This window comes from Falco punctatus, assembly GCF_963210335.1.
Source record: "Falco punctatus genome assembly, chromosome: 2".
NCBI lineage: Eukaryota > Metazoa > Chordata > Aves > Falconiformes > Falconidae > Falco > Falco punctatus.
Window position 1 is genome coordinate 114223196 of NC_137581.1, and position 22867 is coordinate 114246062.

Here is a 22867-nt window from a genome sequence, read left to right on the forward strand (position 1 = left end):
GCTGTAGGCAGGGGGCTGTTAACTAGGGTAGTAACTGTGTTACTGGAATAAGCAACAGCCTGTGGTGTGGTTTGTAGTGAAAACTGCAACATCTATATAATGAGAATGAGTATGCTAACCTGATGTAGCCCCTTTGATACTGTTATTCTGCACATATTGAGGGAGATAGCTAACAGCTGTTGGAGGGTGATAGAAAATTCTTTCCTTTTGGAGCTCTGTTCTGCAATTTGAAACTCCTGATTTCTTAAAAAATAAATTCCATTTAATAAGCACAATAAAGTAATGCTTCTCATTAATGGAAGAGTAAAGATGAGGGAAAGACAGTGACTTAAAACCATAACACAATTTTTAAGTGCAAGGAATAGTACTGGTAAGGCACAAACTATGGGTCAAAATCGGAACAAAATTCTTCCTGCTTGCACGACAAAATTCTCAAGGGGAAATAAAACCAAACGAAGGCAGAATGGCTCTTGAGCAGAGTTGGAGTGATGCAGCTTGGGAGCTTTCCACATGGTAAAGAGTAACATACCTTAATCCTGCCTGCATATGGGTGTATAGGTACCATGCAAATTGAACTGACTGAAGAGTGGTTTCTGTAAAGCAGGCATCTCAAATTCTGGCAGACCTGACTTTCTGTCCTCCTGTCAGTGCAGCTTTCTGTCCTTTGTCAGTAATGGGTAAAAGTCATCCTGGTTTTGGATACACATTAGAAAGTTAATAAGTATTTTTGTTCTTGTTATATGACTAGTAGATGAATTGCGTGTTACTCTACTATAAAGGCTTTGGCTAGAACAGTTGCCTGGGGGTCATGAAAACACAATGGACAGTGGTGGCAACATTGATCTTTAACCTGTAATTGCATATTCTTTTACATCCCATTCAAAGAGTATGTAACTGATGCTGAAAAATACAGCATGCTCATGTAGGGTAAGCAGCAGTTACTGCTTCTGTGTAGTAGAAACTGAATTTGATTGTTACTTGTGCATTTCTGGCTAGTCCACCTTCTTTCAATAAACCGTAGAAACTAGGTATGCAGAAGATGTTCCTGATGATCGCTGTCTCCGCTCCAGCTAAGAATATTCTTAGCAGTACTTTGTATTCTGATTTTAGCAGAAATGTTATCTGAAATATATACATATGTAATATAGATGCAGTAATACCTGGTTTTGATGTCTTTAATTGAATTTGACATCTGTTCTGAAAGGCTGATCTTCCTGGTAAAGAAGGAGTTCAGTCACTCTACCTTCGTGTCTTTCATGACCAGGTCCCTGTTCCCCTTCTGATGCACCCACAGAAGTCCTCCTTGTTGCCCTTCATGTGCTTCACCAGAATTAGTTTTGGGTGGGCTTTGGCTTTCCTAACCCCACACCTGCATGCTCACACAGCATCTCTGTACTTCTCCCAGATCCCTTGCCCCTGCTGCTACCTCCTGTATGTTTCCTTTTCCTGCCTGAGTTTTGTCAGGAGCTCTTCAGTCAACCTCTGCTTGTTTTCCTGTTTGTCTTGGAGGAGGTGATGCTTGAAAAATAAACAAGCTCGCCTGGACCTCTCTTCAGGACCTTATGCCATGGGATTCTTCCAAGCAGATCTCCAGACAAGGCCAAAGGCTGCTCTGCTGAGGTGCAGGGTTGTGATCCTGCTCTTTTCTTTTAGGATCCCAAGTTCCGCTATCTCATGGTTTCTGAAGCTGAGTTTGCCACTAGACCTTCATATCCCTGCCCAGTTATTTCTCATTTATAAGTCTGAGGTCCAGCAGAGCGCACTTCCCATCCTTGGCTTCTCAGTCGGGCTTCTTCCAGTTTTCTGAAGAAGGCCTTGTGTACTTCCTCCTGGTAAGGCTGCCTACAGCAGACACCCACCGGAATGTCACCCATGTTGGTCTGCCCGCTGTGTCTAACCCTGGCTCACTGTCTGTCCCCAGGTGGAGCTCTGTGCATTCCAGCTGCTCTGTCACACAGGGAGCAGCTCTCCTGTCTCACCTCGCCAGGGTAAGAAAACCAGCTGGACAGTAAGTGATATGTAGGACAGGGAGCCTAGCAACTGATTTGCTCCCGAAACCTGTAGGCTCAACGCTTGTGCCAGTTTCAGGATCTGTATTACAACTAGTTAAACTAGCAGAGAGCGTTTGCTGTGTCTAAAATAAGATTAATCTTTATTAAATCGTTAGCGGTATGTCAGGCATCAGAATCTTGGAAGGCAGTAATTTGGTGAGGATTTGCTGTGTGGATGGTCTGTCAAATATTAAGTGTTGGATTTTGCTGTTGGTGTGCATGTCAAGCTGGAGGAAGCGGTGCTGTGATCCTTTATCAGATGGTGTGGTTGGTAACTTGTCACACTGGGTGTGTGCTTTGCCAGCTACCTAGAGCGAGGTCCACCCCATGTCATACCCAAATAAAAAAGTTGCTTCAGTTTTGGGGACACTGGGTCTTGAGCCATCGTGGTCAGATGGTGTTATGCTGAAGGTCACATTCTTCGGAATAAAAATTTGTGTTAGATGAAAGAAAACCTGTATTCAAGGAAGCCCTGTCTGCATTTTCTTGCAAAACAGCTATAGTTTTCTGTTCCTAATACCTTCTTAAAAACCTGCATGATTAACACAGGGACTGTGCTTTTTGAGCTGTTAGTTGAATTAAAAAGCACTAATCCTTTCCCCTAGCAAGAATGTCAGACTTTCCCCAGAAGCTGAGTGACTCAAGTATATGTGTGAAACTGGGTTTTTAATTTCTGATTGATAGAGGTACATGCAGCTGACTCCAAAGACTTTAATGTCTTTCCATTTGGCAGAGTAAATGTACTGTAGCAGCAGGGCAGGGGAATAACAAGTTTGTTACCTGGTTTCTGCCCTCTTGATGTCTCCTGGAGGATTATCATCCCTTGCTTTCATCCTAGAATGAGCTGCCAATTAATTTTTATTGCAATGATTCAGTAAAATCAATAATGTGACAAACACTTTTGTTAGCCTAACCCTGTATTATCTCTGTACCCTCACTTTTCCTTGGTTCTGTCTTGGAAGCTCCTACAAGCTCCTCTAATTACCATTTTCAAATAATTCCCCTCACTCCCTAGTGAACAGGTGAAATGCAGGAGAGAAATGTTTCCAATTCAGTTATGTTGGGCTATAATAAATTTAGTACTAGTTCTAACACATCCAGAATTAATCTTGACAGTTTGCTCATTGTACTGTGAACTTTTTCAGATAGAAGACTGCCTCAGTGGCTTTCCTGGAACAGATGATACAAATAAATAGGAAAGTAGTGCTGTTACTCTAGCAACAAGAATTGTGAGATCATTAACTCTTGTCTGTCTGATGAGTTCTGAATTGTGCGCTATACTGGATCTTGAAATAAGCAGCAGCAGCTTTTGTGTCTGTGTAATACTGGAAATACTTCTCACAATCCTGAGGAAAGGGAGGAAGGCAGTGAGAGCAGACCTTTGGGGTTATGTGGGAAATGGGTAGGGATGGAATCCATGGGGGGCAGCTCTGAAGAATAAAGGAGTTCATTAAGGTTGGCAATTTGTTAAGAACAGCATCTTCTAAATGCAAGAACAGTCCAGGAGAGCAGACAGATCGATCACAGGACTGTCTTGTCTTTACAGGGAACTCATGGCTGCACCCTAGTCCTAGTGCAGTGTAAGGGAGGTAAAGCAGGTGTTTTCTATAAAGGAAGAATCCACACACTGGCCAGGCCTGTAGGGATGGTGTTTGGAAAGCCAAAGCTCACCTGGAGTTGATGGTTGCGAGGGATCAAGGTCAACAAGAAGAGCTTTTATGACTTTGTTAGGAGTAAAAGACTAAACAAGGGAAAAAGTGGTCCTGTTGCTGAGTAATGTGATTGATTGAGTGACGTGACTGCAGTAATGCAGATAAAGCTGAGGTGCTCAGTGCCTTCCTTGTTTCAGCCTTCTCTAATAAGGCCTCTCAGGTCTCTGTACTCAGGAAGGGTTCGTGGAGGAGAGCACCAGCAGTGCATGAGAAGCGAGCTGGGCTTCGGCTGGGAGTTCTAGACCCATATACAAGTCCATAGAACCAGATGGACTGCGTCTGGGGATGCTGAGAAAGCTGCCTGATACCTTTGCAAGGCTCTTCTCTCACTGTTGAAAGGTCATAGAGAGCACAGAAAGTCCACAGCAGTGGAAGGCAACTATTCCACCCATCTTTCAAAAGGATGATTTAGGAAACCATAGGCTGCTCAGCTCCACTGGACTCCTTGGAAAAATCACGGAATGAGTCCTCTGGTTTTTGGGTACGTGAAGAAGAGGGAGACTGGAAACAGTCGGCATGGATTTGCCAAGGCCATGCCTGGCTAGCCTTATTGCTTTCCATGGTGGGTGTGTGAATTAAGGAAGAACAGTAGTGGTCAGTGGTGACTTCAGCAAGGCTTTCAGTACAGTCTGTCACAGCATGCTCGTATCCAAGTTGGGATGTTACGGTCTGGGTGGGTGAACAGTCAGATGGGTAAAGATCTGGTCATACTGTACATGGAGGCCAGTAACAAGTCAGGTACTGGAGAATTCTATACTATGGCCTTTTTAGTGTCTTTAACAGTGATGTGGAGGTGATGGAGTGCACTCTTGCCTGCAGAACAGACTGAACTGGTACGCTTGAGGGCTAGGCTGTTATACAGGGGGACGTCAACAGGCTGGAGGAGCGGGCTAATAGGAGTCTTATGAAATGCAGCAAAGTCCTGCACTTAGGAAGGAAGAACACTTGGCAACAGTACAATCAGGACTAGCAGGAGTGCAACTTTGCCAAGAATAAAGCCCAAAACTATGACTGGAACAGGAAAAAAAAAAAAAAAAAAAAGGAAGTTTGGAAGGTGAAATGGGAACAAAGGTGGTGATCAGAATACTTGCCTTGCAGGGTGTATGAGAGGTCTGGGAATCCTGATTTGTCCTTATCTTCGTGCTTCTCCTGCATTGTGGTGATCTGTGTCTCCAGTCAGGTCCTTTAACTTTTATCCCGTCACTCTGTCACTCATAAATGATAGTGATTTGCTTGCAACATTCAGTAGTCATTTGAGTTCCTTGGATGAAAAGTGCCTAGATAAGAATAAATCTTAAAAGCTGAGTGACTGATATTAGGAACAAACAACTAACATTTTTTTCCCCCAGTAAGCCGTATAGTGTATTGCCTTCAGAATGTTGTAAGCAAGCAAAAAATGTTAATGTGAATGAAAACAATTAAAGCTGGGAAGTGAAGAGGCAGTTTCCCTTTAAACACAAGAGGGAAATATGGTATAGCCCTGGTTAATGTAACTGCTTTGAGCAGTGCAGGGTGAGCCCATTATTCAAATTGCACACAGGATTTCTGGCCTGCCTTTTTATTGGGTTGCTAGACTGATGAAGTGGACTTCTTTTCCTTCCTTTTTATACTTTGTGATAGAGTAAATGGCCTGTTGCAGGTTGCTGGGGTAGGGTCAGAAGGAAAACTAGGTAATCTTCAAATATCCTCTTGATATGCTTGCCAAAACACATATTACTATGTAATGATGTAACAAAATCTTACTGTGGTGGCTCTTCCTCTTGGGTTAACAGATCTCAACAGTCCTGCAGATGTGAAAATGATTTGGCGAGGGCTTAAATCCTGTGTTCTGGTTCTTCCTGTTCATGTACAGGTAAAGCTTATATGTGCTTATTCTTCCATGTGAAAGCTGAACATAACTAAACAGTAATTTTACTATAGGCTGTTGTGGTGGTTTGGCCCTGGCTGGATGCCCACCAGAGCTGCTCTGTGACTCCCCTCCTCAATGGGACAGGGGAGAAGAAATATAACGAAAGGCTTCTGGGTCGAGATAAGGGCAGGGGGATCACTCAGCAGTTACCCTCATGGGCAAACCAGAATCAACTTGGGGAAATTTATTAGAGTTCAAATCAGAAAACCCACCTTCCCCTCACCCCTCACTTTTTTGCAGGCTTAACTTAATTCCTGATTTCTCTATCTCCTCCCCGCCGAGTGGTGCAGGGGGTCAGGGAATAGGGCTGGGGTCAGTCCCTCCCACGGGAGACGCTCCAGAACTTCTCCAGTGTGAGCCTTTCTCAAGGGCTGCAGTTCTTTACACACTGCTCCAGCGTGGGTCCCTTCCATGTGGTGAAATTAATTAAAGGTGAGTAATTAATTTAGTTACAGGAAAACCTTGGAGTAAGATAGGGATTTGAATATGTGTATTTCTGGCTGGCTGAGTTTAACAAATTGGTTGAGAAAAAATACGTGTAGCATTCCGATAAATACACAACTTCAAAAATGTTAGTCTTATTAAAAGACAAAGGGGAAAAAAATGATAAGCAACACTGAAATGTCTTAGCTGTCTCTCTATGTGCTATCACTTAGTTTATTTGCTGGTGTAGAACTGAACTTGCGTTGCAGAATGTAAGTAGTTCTGCTTTAATGGTTGTCAAGTTTGACTCTCGCTTTTTCCCCTGCTAGTTCCTACGGAACCTGCTTACAGAGAATTGGATCCATGGTTATGGGGGAAATTACATCATCTCTTCTGTATTTTGTGGCTGGTTTCTTCAGATAACTTAATGCAGCTTTGTTAATCTGCATTTTTCTTTATGCTTAGAATGATCCATGTGCAAAAGTTACTCCAAGACTTCAGGTGACAAGCAGCAATTAAGCATTACATGTCCTAAAAGTGAAGAGTGTGGGATAGGCAGCGCAGTGTTAAAATAGTTTATAGAGGCCAGAGCCAGTTTCTGGTCATAAATACTTCTGGTAATTGTCCAATCCTTTTTCTGGTCTTTCCAGTTAAGATCTTTGAGAATCCACACGATTATCCCTCAGCAAAACCCTCTTCAGTCCCAGGGTATATAGGTGTTTGTGAGGGAGTGCTGACTAATGGCTGTAACATGTACAAAAGAGATAGCTTTTGTTTCACAGTTAAAATTGTTACGATGCTAATTAGATAATTCATACTATACTTCCTTGTTACAAAAAAGAATAAAATCCTTATCAGCTCTGTTTCTGAGCTATGTACCTGGGGTTTTATCTGCCTTTAGCTTCTGCGTGCAAATTTTTTTTTTTAGTCATCCATTTTTGCAATGTTTTGTCATGCATCTCAACTAAGCATGGGAATAGGTCCTCCAAATGTCTTGCCGAGCTGCATTTGAGGTGGTTCTTTGCCAGAGAGATTTGGGTTTGTATGGACATGGTAAAAGAACTCTGGTTGTTGGTCTTGGCAGTTGTTACCAGTACAAATGAATAATTTTAAGTATATTTTAAGAATATTTGTAATTTTAAGAATAATTGTAAAACAAAGGCAGCCAGAAAGCAAGACAGAATAGTGATTCTGGTAGTCTGATTTGCATAGTTCAAAATCTAGAAAATGCTGTCCATGTGTAGGAGGCTTGCTGGCTCTTTTTTGAAGTTGTATTTTAGATTTTTGTTACAGATTTAAAAGTAACTACTTGGGGGTAAAGGGTGTGTAGGAGGCGTTGCAGTAAGTTTCTGAAACTCCTGAAGTCGAAGATGCAATAGAGAGCTTTGAAAGGGTAAATACTGTAGTGTAAGAAATTTATTGACCATGTCTTAAAAATAATAAAACAACAAAACAAAAGCCACACCCTCCCCCCCAACAATGACCTTTGATGCCAACCACATTAACAGTCTTTGGGACAGACAGTCCATTATCTTCCAAAGATAAGATAGTAGTGATAGGAGTTCTCTCCGCATTTGCACACATTTTGCACATACAGCACTTCTGATTGAATTGTTACAACTTTGAATAAAAAGCTTTTTTCCTCTTTCCCCCCTCTTTTCTTTCTTTTCCTTCTTTTTATTAAAGATGTACTTGCCACGTATGTGTTCTCATGCTGTCACTTTTTCAGAAGCAGCAGCAGGAGCAATGGACTATTTCTGGTTTGCCCATGCAACAGTGAGGAGAAAAGGATAATGTAATAAAAATCAATATTTAGGAGCTTTCTGAGCTGGAACTCATAAGTTCAGGAATCTGACAGTATGTAGGCTAGTAGACTGTTTCTAGATTTTACCAGCTGCCAGTTACAAATCCATGTAACTTCTTACCTTATCCCTTCTATCCAGTATGCATTGCTGCCCCAAACAGGAGACTTTCATTGGTCACGTGAATTTTTTCGGGTTTTTTATTTGTATGTTCATGTATAATATATACAAAGAACACATTTAATAAAATATCCTTAAAGATCAGCTTTCTTTAGTCTGCATAAAATAACTTCTGTACTGGACCATGCACAGCTTACGTCTTTGTGTAACACCATAAACAAGACCACCCTTCCTCGATGGTGACCTTGAAACCTTCTGTGGATCTGGAGATACAGCAGCAACTCTGTTCTCCAAACAGAGCTGCCTGGCTTCTTTTTTCAGAAAATTGGAAGTCTAGAAGAATGGTTATTTTTGGATGACTGGGTGAAACAGTGCTTCGTGTCCACGTTTGTGCTATGAGGTTGTATTAGTGCTCATCGTAGGTTAAGTACTTCTTTCCAGGGAGGCAAGGATATTCTCTCCCAGAACTTGAAGGCAGAGCCATTAGTTTTCATCATATTATTCAAAAAAACCTTGCAGTAAGAAAGAGGGATTGATTTCTTTTCTACAGTGGTTCTGTGCCTCAGCAGATCCTGAAGATGGCATTGGACTCCTGCTTCTTTCTTCATTCATCTTCAAAACCATCCTCTGCTCTCTGATTCCTTGTAGGCATATCCATGGAGGGTTCATTTCTATCTTCTTGCTCCCTGAAACATTGTTCAGGAGTAGAGGTATTAATTAAAACCAGCTAGAAATTTTACTGAAGAGATTTTGTATTAGGATGGTTTTAGACTGCTCTAAGCTGGTGTGCGGTTTTACTGAATCGCTCTAGAGAGAGTGAGTCTTGCTGGTGATGCAAGAGAAAGGGTGACTGGTGTATCTTATCTCACTTTTCTTCCAGTGGTCTGTTTCTATCATGAGAATAAACAAAAAGTTTCTGTCTTGGAGCTGTAATTCTGAGTACAGAACCTCATGGTGATTTAGACTAGCAAGGACAGAAACAGCTACTACAGGGATTCAGAGAAATGAGAAACAGCCTGTGCTTTGCTTATCAAGTAGCTGTGCACGCTTGACTGACTTGGGCTTGCTAATTCAGTGCCAGGGTTTGAATGTTTGGCTTCTACCCCAGAGACCACAAAGGTGTCTGGTAATACTGGTCATATTCCATGAGAAGAGATGGGAGCCACTTGGGTAGAAACTGAAAGGAAAAAGCAGTGCACGCTTTTCTTGATTTCTTTTTTTCTCCTGTGCTTTCCACTACATATGTTGATGCCAGAGGGGGAACATGAACCCTTCATATATCCTGTTCACTTTTCTAGAGAAAGGTACTTACGTCATCTCATAGTCCTTGTCCTTGTCCGCCCGACAGCAGCAGCAATAGGCTAAAATACCAATAACTAAAACTGCAGCAAGAGCTCCACCAGCGATGCCAGCGTAAAGAGCTATGTTCATGGATGCTGTACAGGAAGAAAAGAATTAGCCCTTTGCAGTGAGATGGGTACCACATGCAGCCAGCACAACCACCGGACTTCAAATCCCACCGCCGGGTGTCAGATCTCACTGCCAGGGCCAGGCTGAGTGGGAGCCACCTGTGTCTGACTGCAGCAACTGGAACGAATTCTGCACTGGGTGTCTGGTAAGTGTGCAGGAGCAACTGGTTGGACCGTGATAGGGAGGAGCCTGTGGAGCTGAACAACAACTGTCGATACAGTTCGCTTTCAGGCTTTAGGGACTTTGTTTTATCTCACTCTACGCCTTTTTTGTCATCTGTGAAGTACTCTATGAGTTAGTGAGTACTCTATTAGCATGTAAACCAATGCAGAGTATCTCTCCTAAAGGTAGAAAAAGCGCGCTATTTTTTTTTTGCGAGAAAGCAGAATTTTATACTTGTGTGTGCGTTTCCTCCATTAATCCTTGGCCACGCAGCCAGAATGCTTTCTCTGGTACCACCCTTCCAGTAAGCAACCCCGTCTCTTACGTGGCACAACGCTGACCGTCATGTTGCAAAATTCCTTCCCCACAATGTTGGTTGAAGTGCAGATGTAAAAGCCAGACATATCTGCTGAGATGTTCTTCAGCGTTATTTGTTCCCCTGTTGTGAAGCACAAATCCAGTTGAAAAAAAAGAAAAGAATTAAAGCAGGGAAGGAAGTGGGGACAGCAGCCCTTCAATTCCAGCCCAGGGTAGCTGGAGCCATGAGAAGTTATTAAAGCTGATGGATTGCTCCGCCTTGCCCGGGAGCTGCTGTGCTTTCCCTAGCTTTGGGTGTGATTTGTGGGAGGACAAACGCAAGCGTGCTGTAGTGATTACAGGGAACATGTGGCACTTGAACGTTCCTTTTAGAAAGAAAATCGTAGGTGGAGGGTGAAGAAGTATTTGTGCTTAGCGAGAGCTTTTTTACATTGGATTTTGCTGAGAAATGTAAGATGGCCCAAACCAGCATCTGGCTTTGAGAACTGGCCATCTGATGAATTAACTCGTGGAACAACAAAATGCTTTTCAGTCCTCCAGCTCTTAGGACGTCAGGTCTGAATTATTTAGCAGTGGGGGAAATAGTTTTCTAGTCTGGGAGAGGCCAAGCAGGCTGTGAAAAAAAATGAAGGAAAGGAAATGCAGTGACATGGAATTGCTGTGATACACCAGTGTTTTCTGTCCAGCCTAACAGAACATACAGTAAAGCTCAGCTCTGTCATTTCTATTTGTTAGTCTCCAGCTGACATTTATACGCGTAGTCCATGCTTTTTGGTTGTGATGTACTGATAAAGGTCCAGATTCCTACTCTAAAAGCAAAAAACTCTGAATACTTGACAGTGACTTCCTTGTATTTTCCCTGTGATCTCACTGCTTTCCAGCCTACTTGTGGGACTGGGATTCTGTTTAGTCTCTGCTGGTGCCTACTGCTGGATAGTAAAAGAGCATGTAAACCAAGAAATAACAGCCTGCGTGCTTGATGTTAATTTTTTGTTTGGTTTTTTTAGTGTCTACATACTGTCCATGCTTGCTTCTCTCTCTATATATATATTTACACACACTTTCCTTCCAGGGGGCTGTTTCTAGCTTTCAGAGTTGCAGTCTATAACTGGACTGCAAATCCTCCTATATTAAATCAAAAGTAATTGACTGGTGAATCAAACTGGGAAAAATGCAGGTCAGATACTATCAATTTTGGAGCAGCTCCTAAGAGGATTCTGCACACCCTGCAGAGCTGGGACTTGCTTAGCGCAGAAGGAAATTGCTTGTAGCGACAGCAGGTGTCCAGCCAGGTTGGGGCAGAAAGGGACAGTTGGCACACTGCTTGGGCATGGATGCTCTGATGGGAACAGGACGGAGGTGGAAATGGATCAGAAGAGACCCCTGCCCAGGGAAGACCAGGATTCCAGCAGGCACCTGCTGCTGGAAGAGCACAAATCCCGGGACGTTCAGGGCTGTGCGTGATGCGTTGGCACCACTTAGTGGCCAGTCAGACGAATGAATAAGGCTCGTGCCCCTGCTGGTGATGTCTCTGGCATAATTTACGCAAGAATCGGCTAATGAGCTGCGAATATCCCTGTCGAGTCTGATCATATTTAGTTTATCTCTATAGCGATGCTATAACAGTAAGTTAAACCGGGAAGGGCAGGTTCAGGTACTCAGTCTTTCTGGAGTTGAACGTGCCAGGAAGAAACAAAGTTGTTTAAAGGAATAAATCTGAGTCCTCTTGTCACTACTGCACTTCAGAGAATACGAAACCCAACTTTCTGTGCAAATAGTTCTACCGAGGTCCTGCCGTGGAAATTCAGTTCAATTTTTTTCCAGATTCTGACTTAAAAATAAAGTAAATAAAATACTGGGGGCTTGTGCGGCAGTCTTAAAGAACCAGAAGTCTCATTTATGCTCAACGCAGGCATGGCGTAACTGTTTCTCATACCACCTTCCTCTAGGTGAGGAGTCACCTCTGGAAGGAGAGTTGCTGCCAGAGCCAGCTTTTCTGTGCCTTCACCCCAGAAAGCAACCTGGTCAGTGTTGAGCAAGCTGGGATATAAAGACACACCAGTTAGAAACTTCGGTGCTATTCCTCATGCTACACCCAGCAACTGAAAAGTAATGATTTCTGTCTGGTGAGCCAGCTTTCTCGCCTGGTGAGAGCTGAAGTGAAAATCTTACTGACCATTGTTACTTTAGGTCACAGTCCTTTTCCCCTGGCTAAGTTACTCAGGAGTGTGTCTTGTATCAAAAAGACAGCTTTTCGAAATCCTGGTCAAAGAACTTTCTAGAAAAAGCCTTTAAGTGTGTTTTTGTATTTGCATCTCAAAATCTTTCCAACCCTGATCTAGAGAGAGCTCAAAGACTTGACGTCTGAATTTCACATACCTTCTGTTGGTCTTAGTACACGGGGCTCATTTTGTACGTCGAAGCTTTGCCAAGTGTACCTGGGCTTTGGGGAGCCCTCATGAGAAACGCAGGTCAGATTGATTGTATGACCGTATTCTGCTGTCCCCAAAATCTTGCATTCTGGCTTGGATGGTGCAACTGAAGGAAGAAAAAAGGAAGGAATTGTATTAATCAGAAGTAGGTTTTTGTTTCAACCCATCTTCTTCACCAGTGCTTTTTATTCCTGCTAAACAGAGGGTGGTCTTGCACCTGCCACCTTCTTCTGAAAGGAACTGGAGTGAACTTGTCTCTAATTTGTTTCTCCCTTCTTGGCACTGGTCAGCCAAGAAGGAATTGTAAAATGCTTTTTGGGATACGTCTAATAGTGTTGGGTAACTCACCTTTTGGTAACTGGAGTATGGCAAGCCACAGGGGGAATGAGGAAGGCCATGTCATGGGGCAGGAGTTACTAGGAAAGTGAACTATAAAGACAGTCAGGTTATCTAAGGGAGGTGGGTGCTCTAAGCCCTCCAACCTGCTTCCATAGTAGTAGGAAAAGACCAGATGGAATTGTGGATGATGACTTCCTGGGCAAGATTTTTTCTGTTAGAAGATCCGTTGTCAACAAATAAAAGAGTTTTGTCTTAAGGGATCGGGTGTTGCCTCCATCATGCTTACCAAGGACAAAAAGCGACAAGGTTGCGGTATGCCTGGGGGGGTCATTCCTCAGACGAACGCTGCATACATATGTCCCATTGTCTTCCATGGTCACTTCATTGATGGTGATGCTGATGTCCCCTTTGCTTACATCACCGCTAAACTGTATACGGTTTTCATAGCCCTTGCCATACTGTACAAGTCCATCAAAATACCTAGTGACAGCATCATCCTGATAGGGAGGGAGGGAAAATGATCAGTCGCAGTGTCTTCTGTGTAAGTCTACAACCTAACTTGATGGTTTATCCCACTCTTAAAAGAGCAGCAGCTTGGAAAAGAGTGCCTGAAACTGCCTGAGTTTGCCAAAAAGCCAAGAAAAACAGAAATTCAAAAGGGGTGGCGTTTCTGTTTGGAGTCCCCTTCTCCCACCTTATCTGAAGTCAGACACAACTGGTTTCTTTTGCTGAGGCTTATCCACCTTTCCCCTCCATGACAGAACACTGTGACACTTGCCCGAGGTCCACATGTTGATCGAATTCCCCTATGATTACACAAACTCCCTTGCTTTTTTCCAGCAAGGATCTTCAGAGAAGAGACCCTTGGCAGTTACTGCAAGGAGATATCCAAAGGCTGGTTCCCCTCTCACTAATTCCCAAGAATTAGTTGAGAGAACTTCAGAGGTCTCTTTACATTCAAATACTCTATGAAGGTAGGAGACCTCAAGAATCTCTCCATGTACTATTATCATCAAAACTTTTTATATAGCATAGTATCCAATATATGTGTATATATATAAATATGTATATGATACATATACTTAAATATATACATATTTTTATAAAATATCTGAGTATTTCACATATTTTAATAGATGTAAACCCACAGCATATACAGTGATGTATCCTCAATACGTAGTTGCAAGACCAAGAGAGGAAAGAGAATGGTGGGGGCTTGCCTAGTATCATGCAATAGGTCTGGGATAAATTGCATCTAGAACCAGAGTTTCTGTTTGCATAGTTCTGAGATTAAAGGAAGTTTTGAAGGAATCTTTTTCTTCCAGCATACATTCCTGCCCACAGCCCTGCTTCCACCTCTCCTCCCACTCCCCTCTTGGATATCCTACCATACGTTTTGTTATGCAACTTGATTTACCTCGCTATTGATTTTCCTCCAGACAACAACATCTCCTGAGACAACAGGAGCCTCAGTTTTAAAATGACAGTGGAGAGTAACGTTGTTCCCTCGTGCCACCTGTATTTCCTTGTCAGGTGCTTCCACAGTGAGGGCATGAGCAGTCACCAGAACTAGGAAGAGAATGAATTCTGTACTCAGCAAAATTAATGACATCTGGATTCCATGTTTTGTCTCTTTGGCTTTTGGAATAACCCCACATCCCCTCCATCATTCCTGGCATTCCCCACTGAGCAAGAGGTGATGCACACTGTGGCTGGTTGACTATAGGAGGCTGCTGCGTAGGGTGGTTGGGAGCTAAACTCTGCTTTCTGTTCCTCGTTTCTGTTCTTCTTTACCTGGACATACATTGCCATGGAATTTATGAAGATGTTTGGTTTTTTGTTCTGAGCCCTCTTTGAGTGTGACTGACATCCTTTGACAGGTCTGAATGTACAGAGTGAGACAGATAAACAGATAATACAAGTGCATCAGCGGTCTTAAGGATTCAGGCTAAACTAACAAATTGATATTGTCAAATTTCAGGGATCAGGAACACTATCAAATAACTTGCCTCGATCCAAGTCCATAGAGAAGTGACATTTTGTGCTAGGGAATCAAAACCTGTTCATGTAATGCCCTGAAAAAGAGAAAAACCTAGAAAAGCAAAGAGACCTTGAAACAAACAAGAGAAGAATAGCAATTTGTTTTTAAGAATTAGTAGGGTAGTAGTCACCTTTCTCCAAGAACTGTAGCTTCTGCCTGTGGAACACAGGAATAGCTGAGCATTGAATAAAACAGCAATTCTTCTATGCCCTGGTGAAGCACGCAGGGCACAGGGTAGGTGTTTCTTGTATGCTGGATGCTGTTTGACTTGATGCTTAATTCATCATACCTGAGCTTTAACTAGTGGCAGGTTTTAGTTCTCTCAGGACTGAGCTGGAGGTTTACCTCTGCCCTGCCATAGCTGACCTTCATGCCTGCGGCAACCTATGTTTAAAAACCACCTGCTTTCTCCTTACAGTTTGTGGGTTGGGTTTGGTTTATGGCACCAAACTAAATCAGTCAAGAAAAATCTTAAGTCTGAAACAAGTTAGAGAGAGGGCAAGAAGGCAAGAAATGGAGTGCTGTAGAGGAATGCAGCTGGGTTAATTAACGATATATGGCTGTGGGCTGGCTTAAGGGGCGGCGGGTTGGCTGATGTGGATAAGGTGCAGCTGTGGCTGGTTCCTGCTAAGTAGTTAAATAGCTCTAAGGACCGTATGGAAGAGGAGCAGCCAATGAAGAGAGATGTGGAAGAAGTAGAGGGAGGAGTGAGAGTACCCTGGATGTAGGAGAGGCAAGGAGAAGCATGCAGCAGAGGGATTAGCCTGAAGAGTATGAAGGTACAGCACAGACAGTAGAATCTGACCGATGGTAAAAGCCTTGTTGCAGACTACTAGTTTGCTTGTGCTGTGGCAGAGTGCTGCTCAGAGGCACTCCCATGGCAGAGAGGAACGTGGTCCAGTAAGGAGGAAAGTGGAGGAGGGCAGAGATGTCCCCCAGAGGAGCTTGCTGTGTTTAGTGGTGAAGGTTTGCTTCTGAACAAACCAGGCTGAGTCAGTGTTCCCCCAGAGAAGATTTGCCTGCCAAGTTGCCCTCCAGCAAGCTTTGCGTCCTCAGTCTGCCACATCTCTGTCCAGGGTAGGTCTATGTGGGAGTGTGATGTGTAAGGGAGAGAGTGAAGGCCATCTGGATTCCACCTTGAGTTGCGAACTGATGGTGAATACATGCTTTGTTAGGCAGGAAAAGGCTGCAGCCACACGTGTTATCCCAGTCAGAGCAAGCCATTGGCGAGCTGAGCATGACCAGAGCTTTTAAGAGATCCTTAACAGCACTGTTCAATTCACAGCAGTGAACGCCAGTGTCCCCTGGGATAACAGCACAGGGACCCAAAAGGTTCTGTTGTCCCTGCGCTGGAACCCTGCTGGTAGCGATTCCAGCAATTGCACAGGGTTACACGGAACAGTTGGCGCAGGGATCTGCTTTTTAGCCAAAGTTCCCATCTTTCTGCATTCCCTGACCCATCAGAGTTGTTCTGTGGTCTGGCACAGTTAATTAGCTAAGCGTGCATTTTAGTCTCTTCCTCTGTGTCGTGGTGGTAGTGGTTTCTGTTCTCTCGGGGATTAATTCATTTACAGCCACTGACAGCTATGAGAAGGAACCCAGCAGGGCAAAGTATTTCTAACGTGGTTTTATTGCAGCCACTCCCAGGTCCTTCCCTGCTCTGGAGCATCCAGTGCAAGGCCTGTGTTTGTGTAGCCCTGCCAGTCTTTCTGAATGTTGTTTTCATCGTATCTCTGTATGAGACACCTATGAAAGCTTTCCCGTTGCCTGTTGTGACTGGATAGAGATGCTTTCCTGCATTTAAGTAGCAGGACCACTGACTGTACTAGGAGATGGAGCAAACCCCATTTCTTGATCCTTTTGTGGCTCAGAAACTGGTTCCACCAGGGCAGGGTTCACTGACGGGTCATTAACTCAGCCCTGAGGCAGGGCAGAGACTGCCCAGCCCTAAGGCTTCCTTTCACGGGTGATTTTCCTTCTTCCAGGTGGGTGACTCAAATCCTACGACAAATATGTTTGGTTTTTTTTCCCAGACGTCTTTGGTGCAGACTAGGAGAACAGCTGAAGCAAACACTGCATACAAGAGACACAGTCCGTAACAAGCAAGACCGCTTCTTCATCTGTTGCTATCGCCCCAGCGCCCAGCTTCTGATGCTCTCCCATTTTTCACCCACGACATCCCTTTCTGGCTCCCACTCCTCTTTAGGCCTTCTTCTGGCTCTCGGGGAAGCTGCAGGGTTTCATTCTAGATGCCGTTGACTCATGCCAGTTTCCTCCTTCCCTGTCTTCACCTCGTTTCACTTATTTACAGTCACCCACAGGCAGCTGGCCATAGGCAGCATGTCTAAAAACTGGGGGTTATTCTTCAGGAGTTGGCTGGGTTTTTTTTCTGAGAGAAAACAGAATCTATTCAAAGTACAGCCAAAGGGAGGGGAGGGCCGATTCTGAGAGAACTTCAAGAAGGGAGAGAGGATGAATAGCCTATATAGTATAGAGGGGTGGCATCACATCGATTTAAGCCTTAGAATTATGCTTGTGTGTGCTATCAATTACTATGTTTATAACATTTTAAGAAATTGAGAAGGTTTTTATCTCCTGCTGCTCAGGTTCAACATTTGTACTTGTGCAAAGGAAGAAGCAAATCAAAGTGACGGGTCTACTTTCACATTCCTTACTAAGTATTAATCAAAACAGACTGAAGGGCAATTAATAGGGCTGGAAACAATTAGAGGAATATTCTGTTTGCTGAAAACATTGAGATTCTGATCAAGCAAAATTATTATTGCTGATTTCCCTTGGTAGATTTGGCTAGTAAGAAAAGCAGGAAAAGTGGAAATGTTTTATTTAGTCTCCTAATGCTCTGACTTTTAATTCAATACTTGACCTCAGAATTTAGCTGAAACTTAATTCCAAAGTGGGAGAGGGGAAACCTATTAAACATGAAATTTCCAGTAAAAGTAAAAGGTTTGTTTGATTCAGAATGACCGTTCGGGGCTTTTCCTTCAGCAAGACGTTTGCAGTACCGGTTATTTGCACAACTGCAGTGAAAAGCTGTGCGGCAGAAGTCGCCAGCCTGTGCTGAGATCCCGATGCAGCTCGTTCAGGGCAGCTCCGGCACCCCAACACTGCCGTGTGCTGTGCAATTTCTCCACTCCAGTGAAATGCAGGAATCTACTAGACCTTTTCAAAAATTTTTTTCACAGGCCAGTATTTTAACACTGAATTATTACCATTAGAGTCCTGCCCAAACAGGCAAGAAGGGCTTCACCCAACATACATATTTCTGCTCTGAAAAGTTTCCCATCTGTCATTCCAATAGCGTGAAAGTGAGAATAATGAAAAAGGAGAATGAATACCAATTGACACAATTTACATAATGGTCATCAACTCATGAGAAGTCACATCTGTTGCACATGGAGCACATCCACTTTTTCTAATTATGTTAAACTTTGTGGATTTCTTTTTCTTGTGGGTCTTATTGTTGAAGTGAGGTTTTTCAGGATTTTTGGTAAAAACCCCAAGCTATTTTCATGTACATAGCTTTCTTTGAAGCCTGGAAGAAGGTGTAGGAGCATCAGTATGAGGCGATGAGACAGGTTAAAAGGCAGTAGAACTGAGACTGCAGTCTCCACAAGGTGGGATGAGAAAGGGCAAGCTGGCTGATTTATATGCGTTAGTAGGGATTGTTGTGCATCCCCTTGATGCAAATAATAGAGAGAGATCGCAAGTTCTATCAAAGTACACATAAACAGTAGGATTTAGGCGACGGAGACCTACAGCACATGCAGATTTATGTATGGAAGTATAAAACCCAAAGACTTTTCTAATTCTAGCTGAGGAAGTTCTTCAGAGATAAACATTGTATGTAATGGAAGCCATTGAAACTGTTTTAAAACAAATATTTTCCAGCCTCATAAAGAATAGCATTCTTCTCTTGTTCCTAACACTGTCTTGCGGCTTTAGGAGTTGCCTGTGAGTCTGGACATTCAGCACAGAGATGGTAAACACACCTGCCTGATCATAAACATGAAGCAACTTTTACTAAACAAGAAAAGAAACACACAGAGTCCGTTGGAGTACTTGGACCTTGTAGTGCTGTTTCCTTCTACCCAACCCTTGAGGACATAACCAAATTAGTACTCACTGGCGCTGAAAACCAATGGCCAAAGTCTTTCCATTGCTGTCCTCCTCATCTCTCCTTTGTGTCACCTCCAGGTGCTCTTCCTTGTAATCCCTAGGTGGCTGAATAAGCGATTGGCTTTAGGGGAAGGGCTCCTTCACATAGCCGTCACGGGTTCACTTTCTTGGTCTCTTTTATAGCGCTTCTCCAGTCTGCCGCTCCCCACAGCCAGAATGACGAGCCAGATCACCAGTCGGCTTCGGCGCTGCTTGCTGCTCTCTGCCTAGGGGCAGAGAGGAGACCTGTGGACTCCTTCCCCAGCTGTGAACTTTCTTCCCCAGTTAAACTGCCTTTCCCTGTTCCTCCTAACACCCAGGTACATAAAGCAAGAGAGGAGCCAAACCGAAGGGTGCGGTGGCTGGGAGTGTACAATACAACAACTGAACTGAAGTCATGCGTGTGGTGACATGTAACTAGGGGAGGGTAAGCCTCGTTCATCTTAAATATTTATTACGGGAGCCTGGGGCCAGAGTAAAGGCATTGAAATGTTTCACGATGCAGGCAGCTGCCCACTTCCAGGCTTTAAGGAACCAAGGTGCTGAACTCCACTTACTTTAAATACCTATAAGAATATGTCATTTAGGAGAATTCGATGACTACTGGGCTATCTAAATATAGGGAAGATGCCTCTCAGCCAGGTTCTTATGCTTGCTGCTCAACTGTCCCAGCGTGTGGCTTGCACAACAGCCATAGGTACCAAAGGTCCTTTCTACCTGTCCGCTGAAAAAGGCTGTTAGACAAACAGAGTGGCTCGTGGCGTGTTAGCTGTGTACCCGGTGAAGTCCAGCCACTGCTCACAAGTTCTGGATGGGCACTTGGGAAGGACAACTTACTGCTGCTGTGATTGACCAAAGAATAAAAGGACTGACAGCAGCTCAGGCAAACATCTGATGTGACATTTAATTGAGTGCAGCTGGCTAGCATGTCTTTTAAACTCCTCACTGCCGACAGGCAGCAAGGGATGTCTCCATCTGGGATAGTTGTCTATGCTCTGTGTCTTAGCCGTTTGAGAGGCAAAGTCACTTTTAGGGTGTGAGTGATCATTTTAGGCATCTTGGATGGGGACTTCATGCCTTTAGGCACCACTGTGAGTATGATTCATTTCATCTGACAATACATTGATAATAGTGATGAACTCTGTTTTGATTTTTGAAGGAGGCCACCTCAAAAAGTGGATGCCTACGCCAGATATATCTGTATTTAGTCCATTAAAGCAGTTCTGGATCTTGATCTTGTGCTGACCCCATACTTGCATGGTAAACCTGCCCAAAGCCATGCTCGAGACTGCCCCTTGGTCTGTGTAGCAGCTGTTCAAAACACCTCCGAGACAATGGAGCTTACGAGTGACTGGAAATGTAATCCCTCTGATAGAAAGGACAGTCTGTACTTCTGTGCTTGATACATAACCTTTGTTCTCTTCAAAGAAACTGTTAGCACAAAGCAAATTAAAAGCACATAAGAGTACAGAAGTATTATTTGGCAATCTTCCAAATGAGAACAGCCAATGGAAAAATCCATCTTGCTATATGTACCTTATCTTTGAGGGGCTGCAGGCATTAGGAGATGGCAAGGACTCTGCAAAGAGAGGAGAGCCTTTTCCCAAAAGCAGTTTGCTATAACCTCTAAATGACTTAAGATGTAAACAAAACTGGACCAAGGTCAGTAGTTTCCTTCCCCTTCTTCAGAGCCCACAAGGATGAGGTTCCTCACAAGGATGAATTTCTTAAATATTTACCTCCTTTAAAGACTTTACGATCTTTGTGACTGTCCTACAGCCTTCAGGGAGAGACATGTAGGATTCTACTCTAGCATCCACACTCTATTTTGCTCCTAATTAATATTTAATAATGTCTGATGAACAGAGGTAGTGACAGAAATGCCATCACCGTACACCATCTGCCCGTACTTCCTCTGTTGATTCTCAGCTCTCTACATAACAGGTTTGAGTTTTCACCAAAATAACTTGGTTACAGCCCTTGACAGACACTGGACCAACTTGGTAAGCTTGCCGTTATCCTCTTTACAGAAATAAGACTTCCACTATCATTTATACAACCTCTCTTTCTTCTCTTCTCCCCAATAATTTCAAAATCCACTTGACGGCTAAATTTGACAGACAGATAGTAATCTTAAAGACGGGAAGTTCCTTTCAGTCTCATAAAGATCAGCAATCCCAGTCAGTTGGGATAAGAGAGAAATCTAGATTAATGGTACCTCTTGGGCATTAATCATTGTCTTCTACTCCAAGAATCTGTGGTTGTGCAACCAGTGCACCTAAGCATGGTCCGGCTCATCTTTTGTGCAGCCAGGAAGGTAGGGAAATAGCAAGCAGTCACAGAGGGCAAGAGCCGATGGCCCGTGAGGGATGTTTATTGTGCTGGGGCTCTTGGACTGCAGGACACACTTCCATTGGGAATCAGGCTTGGTAATCCCACTGCTTGTGGAAATACATGGGGTTTCATCTGGGTTTTTTTCTTAACTTCAGCAACTGGCTAGTAAAAAACCCACAACAAAGAGAATTTGCAGAGTTAAGCTGCAAACAGTGCTTATAACAGTAGTTCTTCAAATAACTAAAGCAGGTCTGCTCTTAGTAACCTTACTGTCTAAAAGGTATTATGTAGATCGGGGGTCCTCAAACTATGGCCCGCAGGCCGGATACGGCCCCCCAGGGTCCTCAATCCAGCCCCCGGTATTTACAGAACCCCCACCCCCCTCACCGGGGGTTGGGGGGGGGAAACCAAGCAGCTGCAGATGACTGCCTGCCACTTCATCCACGTGTCGGCCCCCTGTTTAAAAGGTTTGAGGACCGCTGATGTAGATCAAGCAGTGCACGAGTGCATGGTGACTCTGAAACAAATGCACTATTTTCACATAAATTTGTCCTTTATCTGTAAAAGCAACAAGGTTTTTACAGTTTAACAGCAACAACTTCTCCAAGCATATTGGCACGTGTCTAATTCCACTGTGCTGGGAAGGAGGGACAGGCACTGGATCTCGCCTCACTGTCCGTTCCTTGGACAGGCTGCCTTATCTGGTGTCCGTGCCAGAACATTGGTGTGGAAACAATTCACTGTGGGAATAGCTTTACCCTGCCTCTACCAGCCACCCCGTTGCGTTGAAAATAAATAAGCTGGCGCTGAAATTGATGACGTTCTGTTGAAACCAGCGAAGTAAGACTGGTTTCCTGGGTATCACGGAGAGCGTATGCTCCAACACCTGATACTTAGATAGATCTGATGTTAAGACTCGTGTTTAGATGCACTTTATTTATTGCTGGTTATTTAGGCCTGGATTGGAAAGAGTATTTAGGCACTTACATCCTGTCCCTTTTCCCTAGCAGTTCTCGTTGGGGGCCACAGGAGCTGGGGATAAACGCAAGAAGGAAACGTACAATTTACCCATGAGAAGTCCATAAAGCTGCCCAAAGAGAAAGACTTCAGCAGCTGGCGATATTAAGAGATTTTGGTTTTGTTTCTAGGTTGACTTTCTTTCCCTGTCTAGTGTGAGCTGCCAAAACTTATGGGCATTGGCACCTCAGCTAAAAGAGCTGCCACAGGTACCGGCAACACTGCCAGAGCTTTGCCATGGCCCTACTTAGGCTAACGCAGGCCTATGTCTTGGCATAGGCTGACACACATCGACTACTTCATCGCTGACCCATGGGCGATGCAAGCCCTTAGTCTTATTTTTCCTGATGGCTGCATCTCTGGGGAATCTTTTTGCTGATATATAGGATTTTTAAGGGGTATTATTAGCTTATTTAAATGAAACTGCCATTGACATGAAAAGCTTTAATATGAAACTAGGGTGGCTTCATTGTCTTGCCAAAAATATATACTCTGATAAGGCTCACCTATAGAAGCCAATGAAGATCAATGGATACATAGCATAGTGCTAACACTGTTAAT

General features: G+C 43.7%; 1 protein-coding gene across 1 annotated transcript; it reads right to left on the reverse strand.

Moving 5' to 3' along the window:
- Positions 1-8594: 8594 nt before the first annotated feature.
- GPA33 (glycoprotein A33) lies at positions 8595-22205 on the reverse strand. The gene is made up of 6 exons (XM_080374570.1): positions 14156-22205; positions 13025-13235; positions 12347-12505; positions 9975-10088; positions 9330-9453; positions 8595-8703 (listed from the first exon to the last, which is right to left on the reverse strand). The coding sequence occupies exons 1-6, from the start codon at positions 14348-14350 to the stop codon at positions 8622-8624; spliced, it is 885 nt and encodes a 294-aa protein (XP_080230696.1). The 5' UTR covers positions 14351-22205; the 3' UTR covers positions 8595-8621.
- Between the last annotated feature and the right edge of the window lie 662 nt (positions 22206-22867).

What these genes read in the sequence shown, in the direction of transcription:
- GPA33 (XM_080374570.1), bottom strand. Translation starts at nt 14,350, where the DNA reads ATGTCATTAATTTTGCTGAGTACAGAATTCATTCTCTTCCTAGTTCTG. An exon ending in CTTGTCGCTTTTTGTCCTTG is followed by an intron (nt 12,506 to 13,024) that starts GTAAGCATGATG and finishes TTCTTCCTTCAG; the next exon opens with TTGCACCATCCAAGCCAGAA. An exon ending in TGTACTAAGACCAACAGAAG is followed by an intron (nt 10,089 to 12,346) that starts GTATGTGAAATT and finishes GCTTCACAACAG; the next exon opens with GGGAACAAATAACGCTGAAG.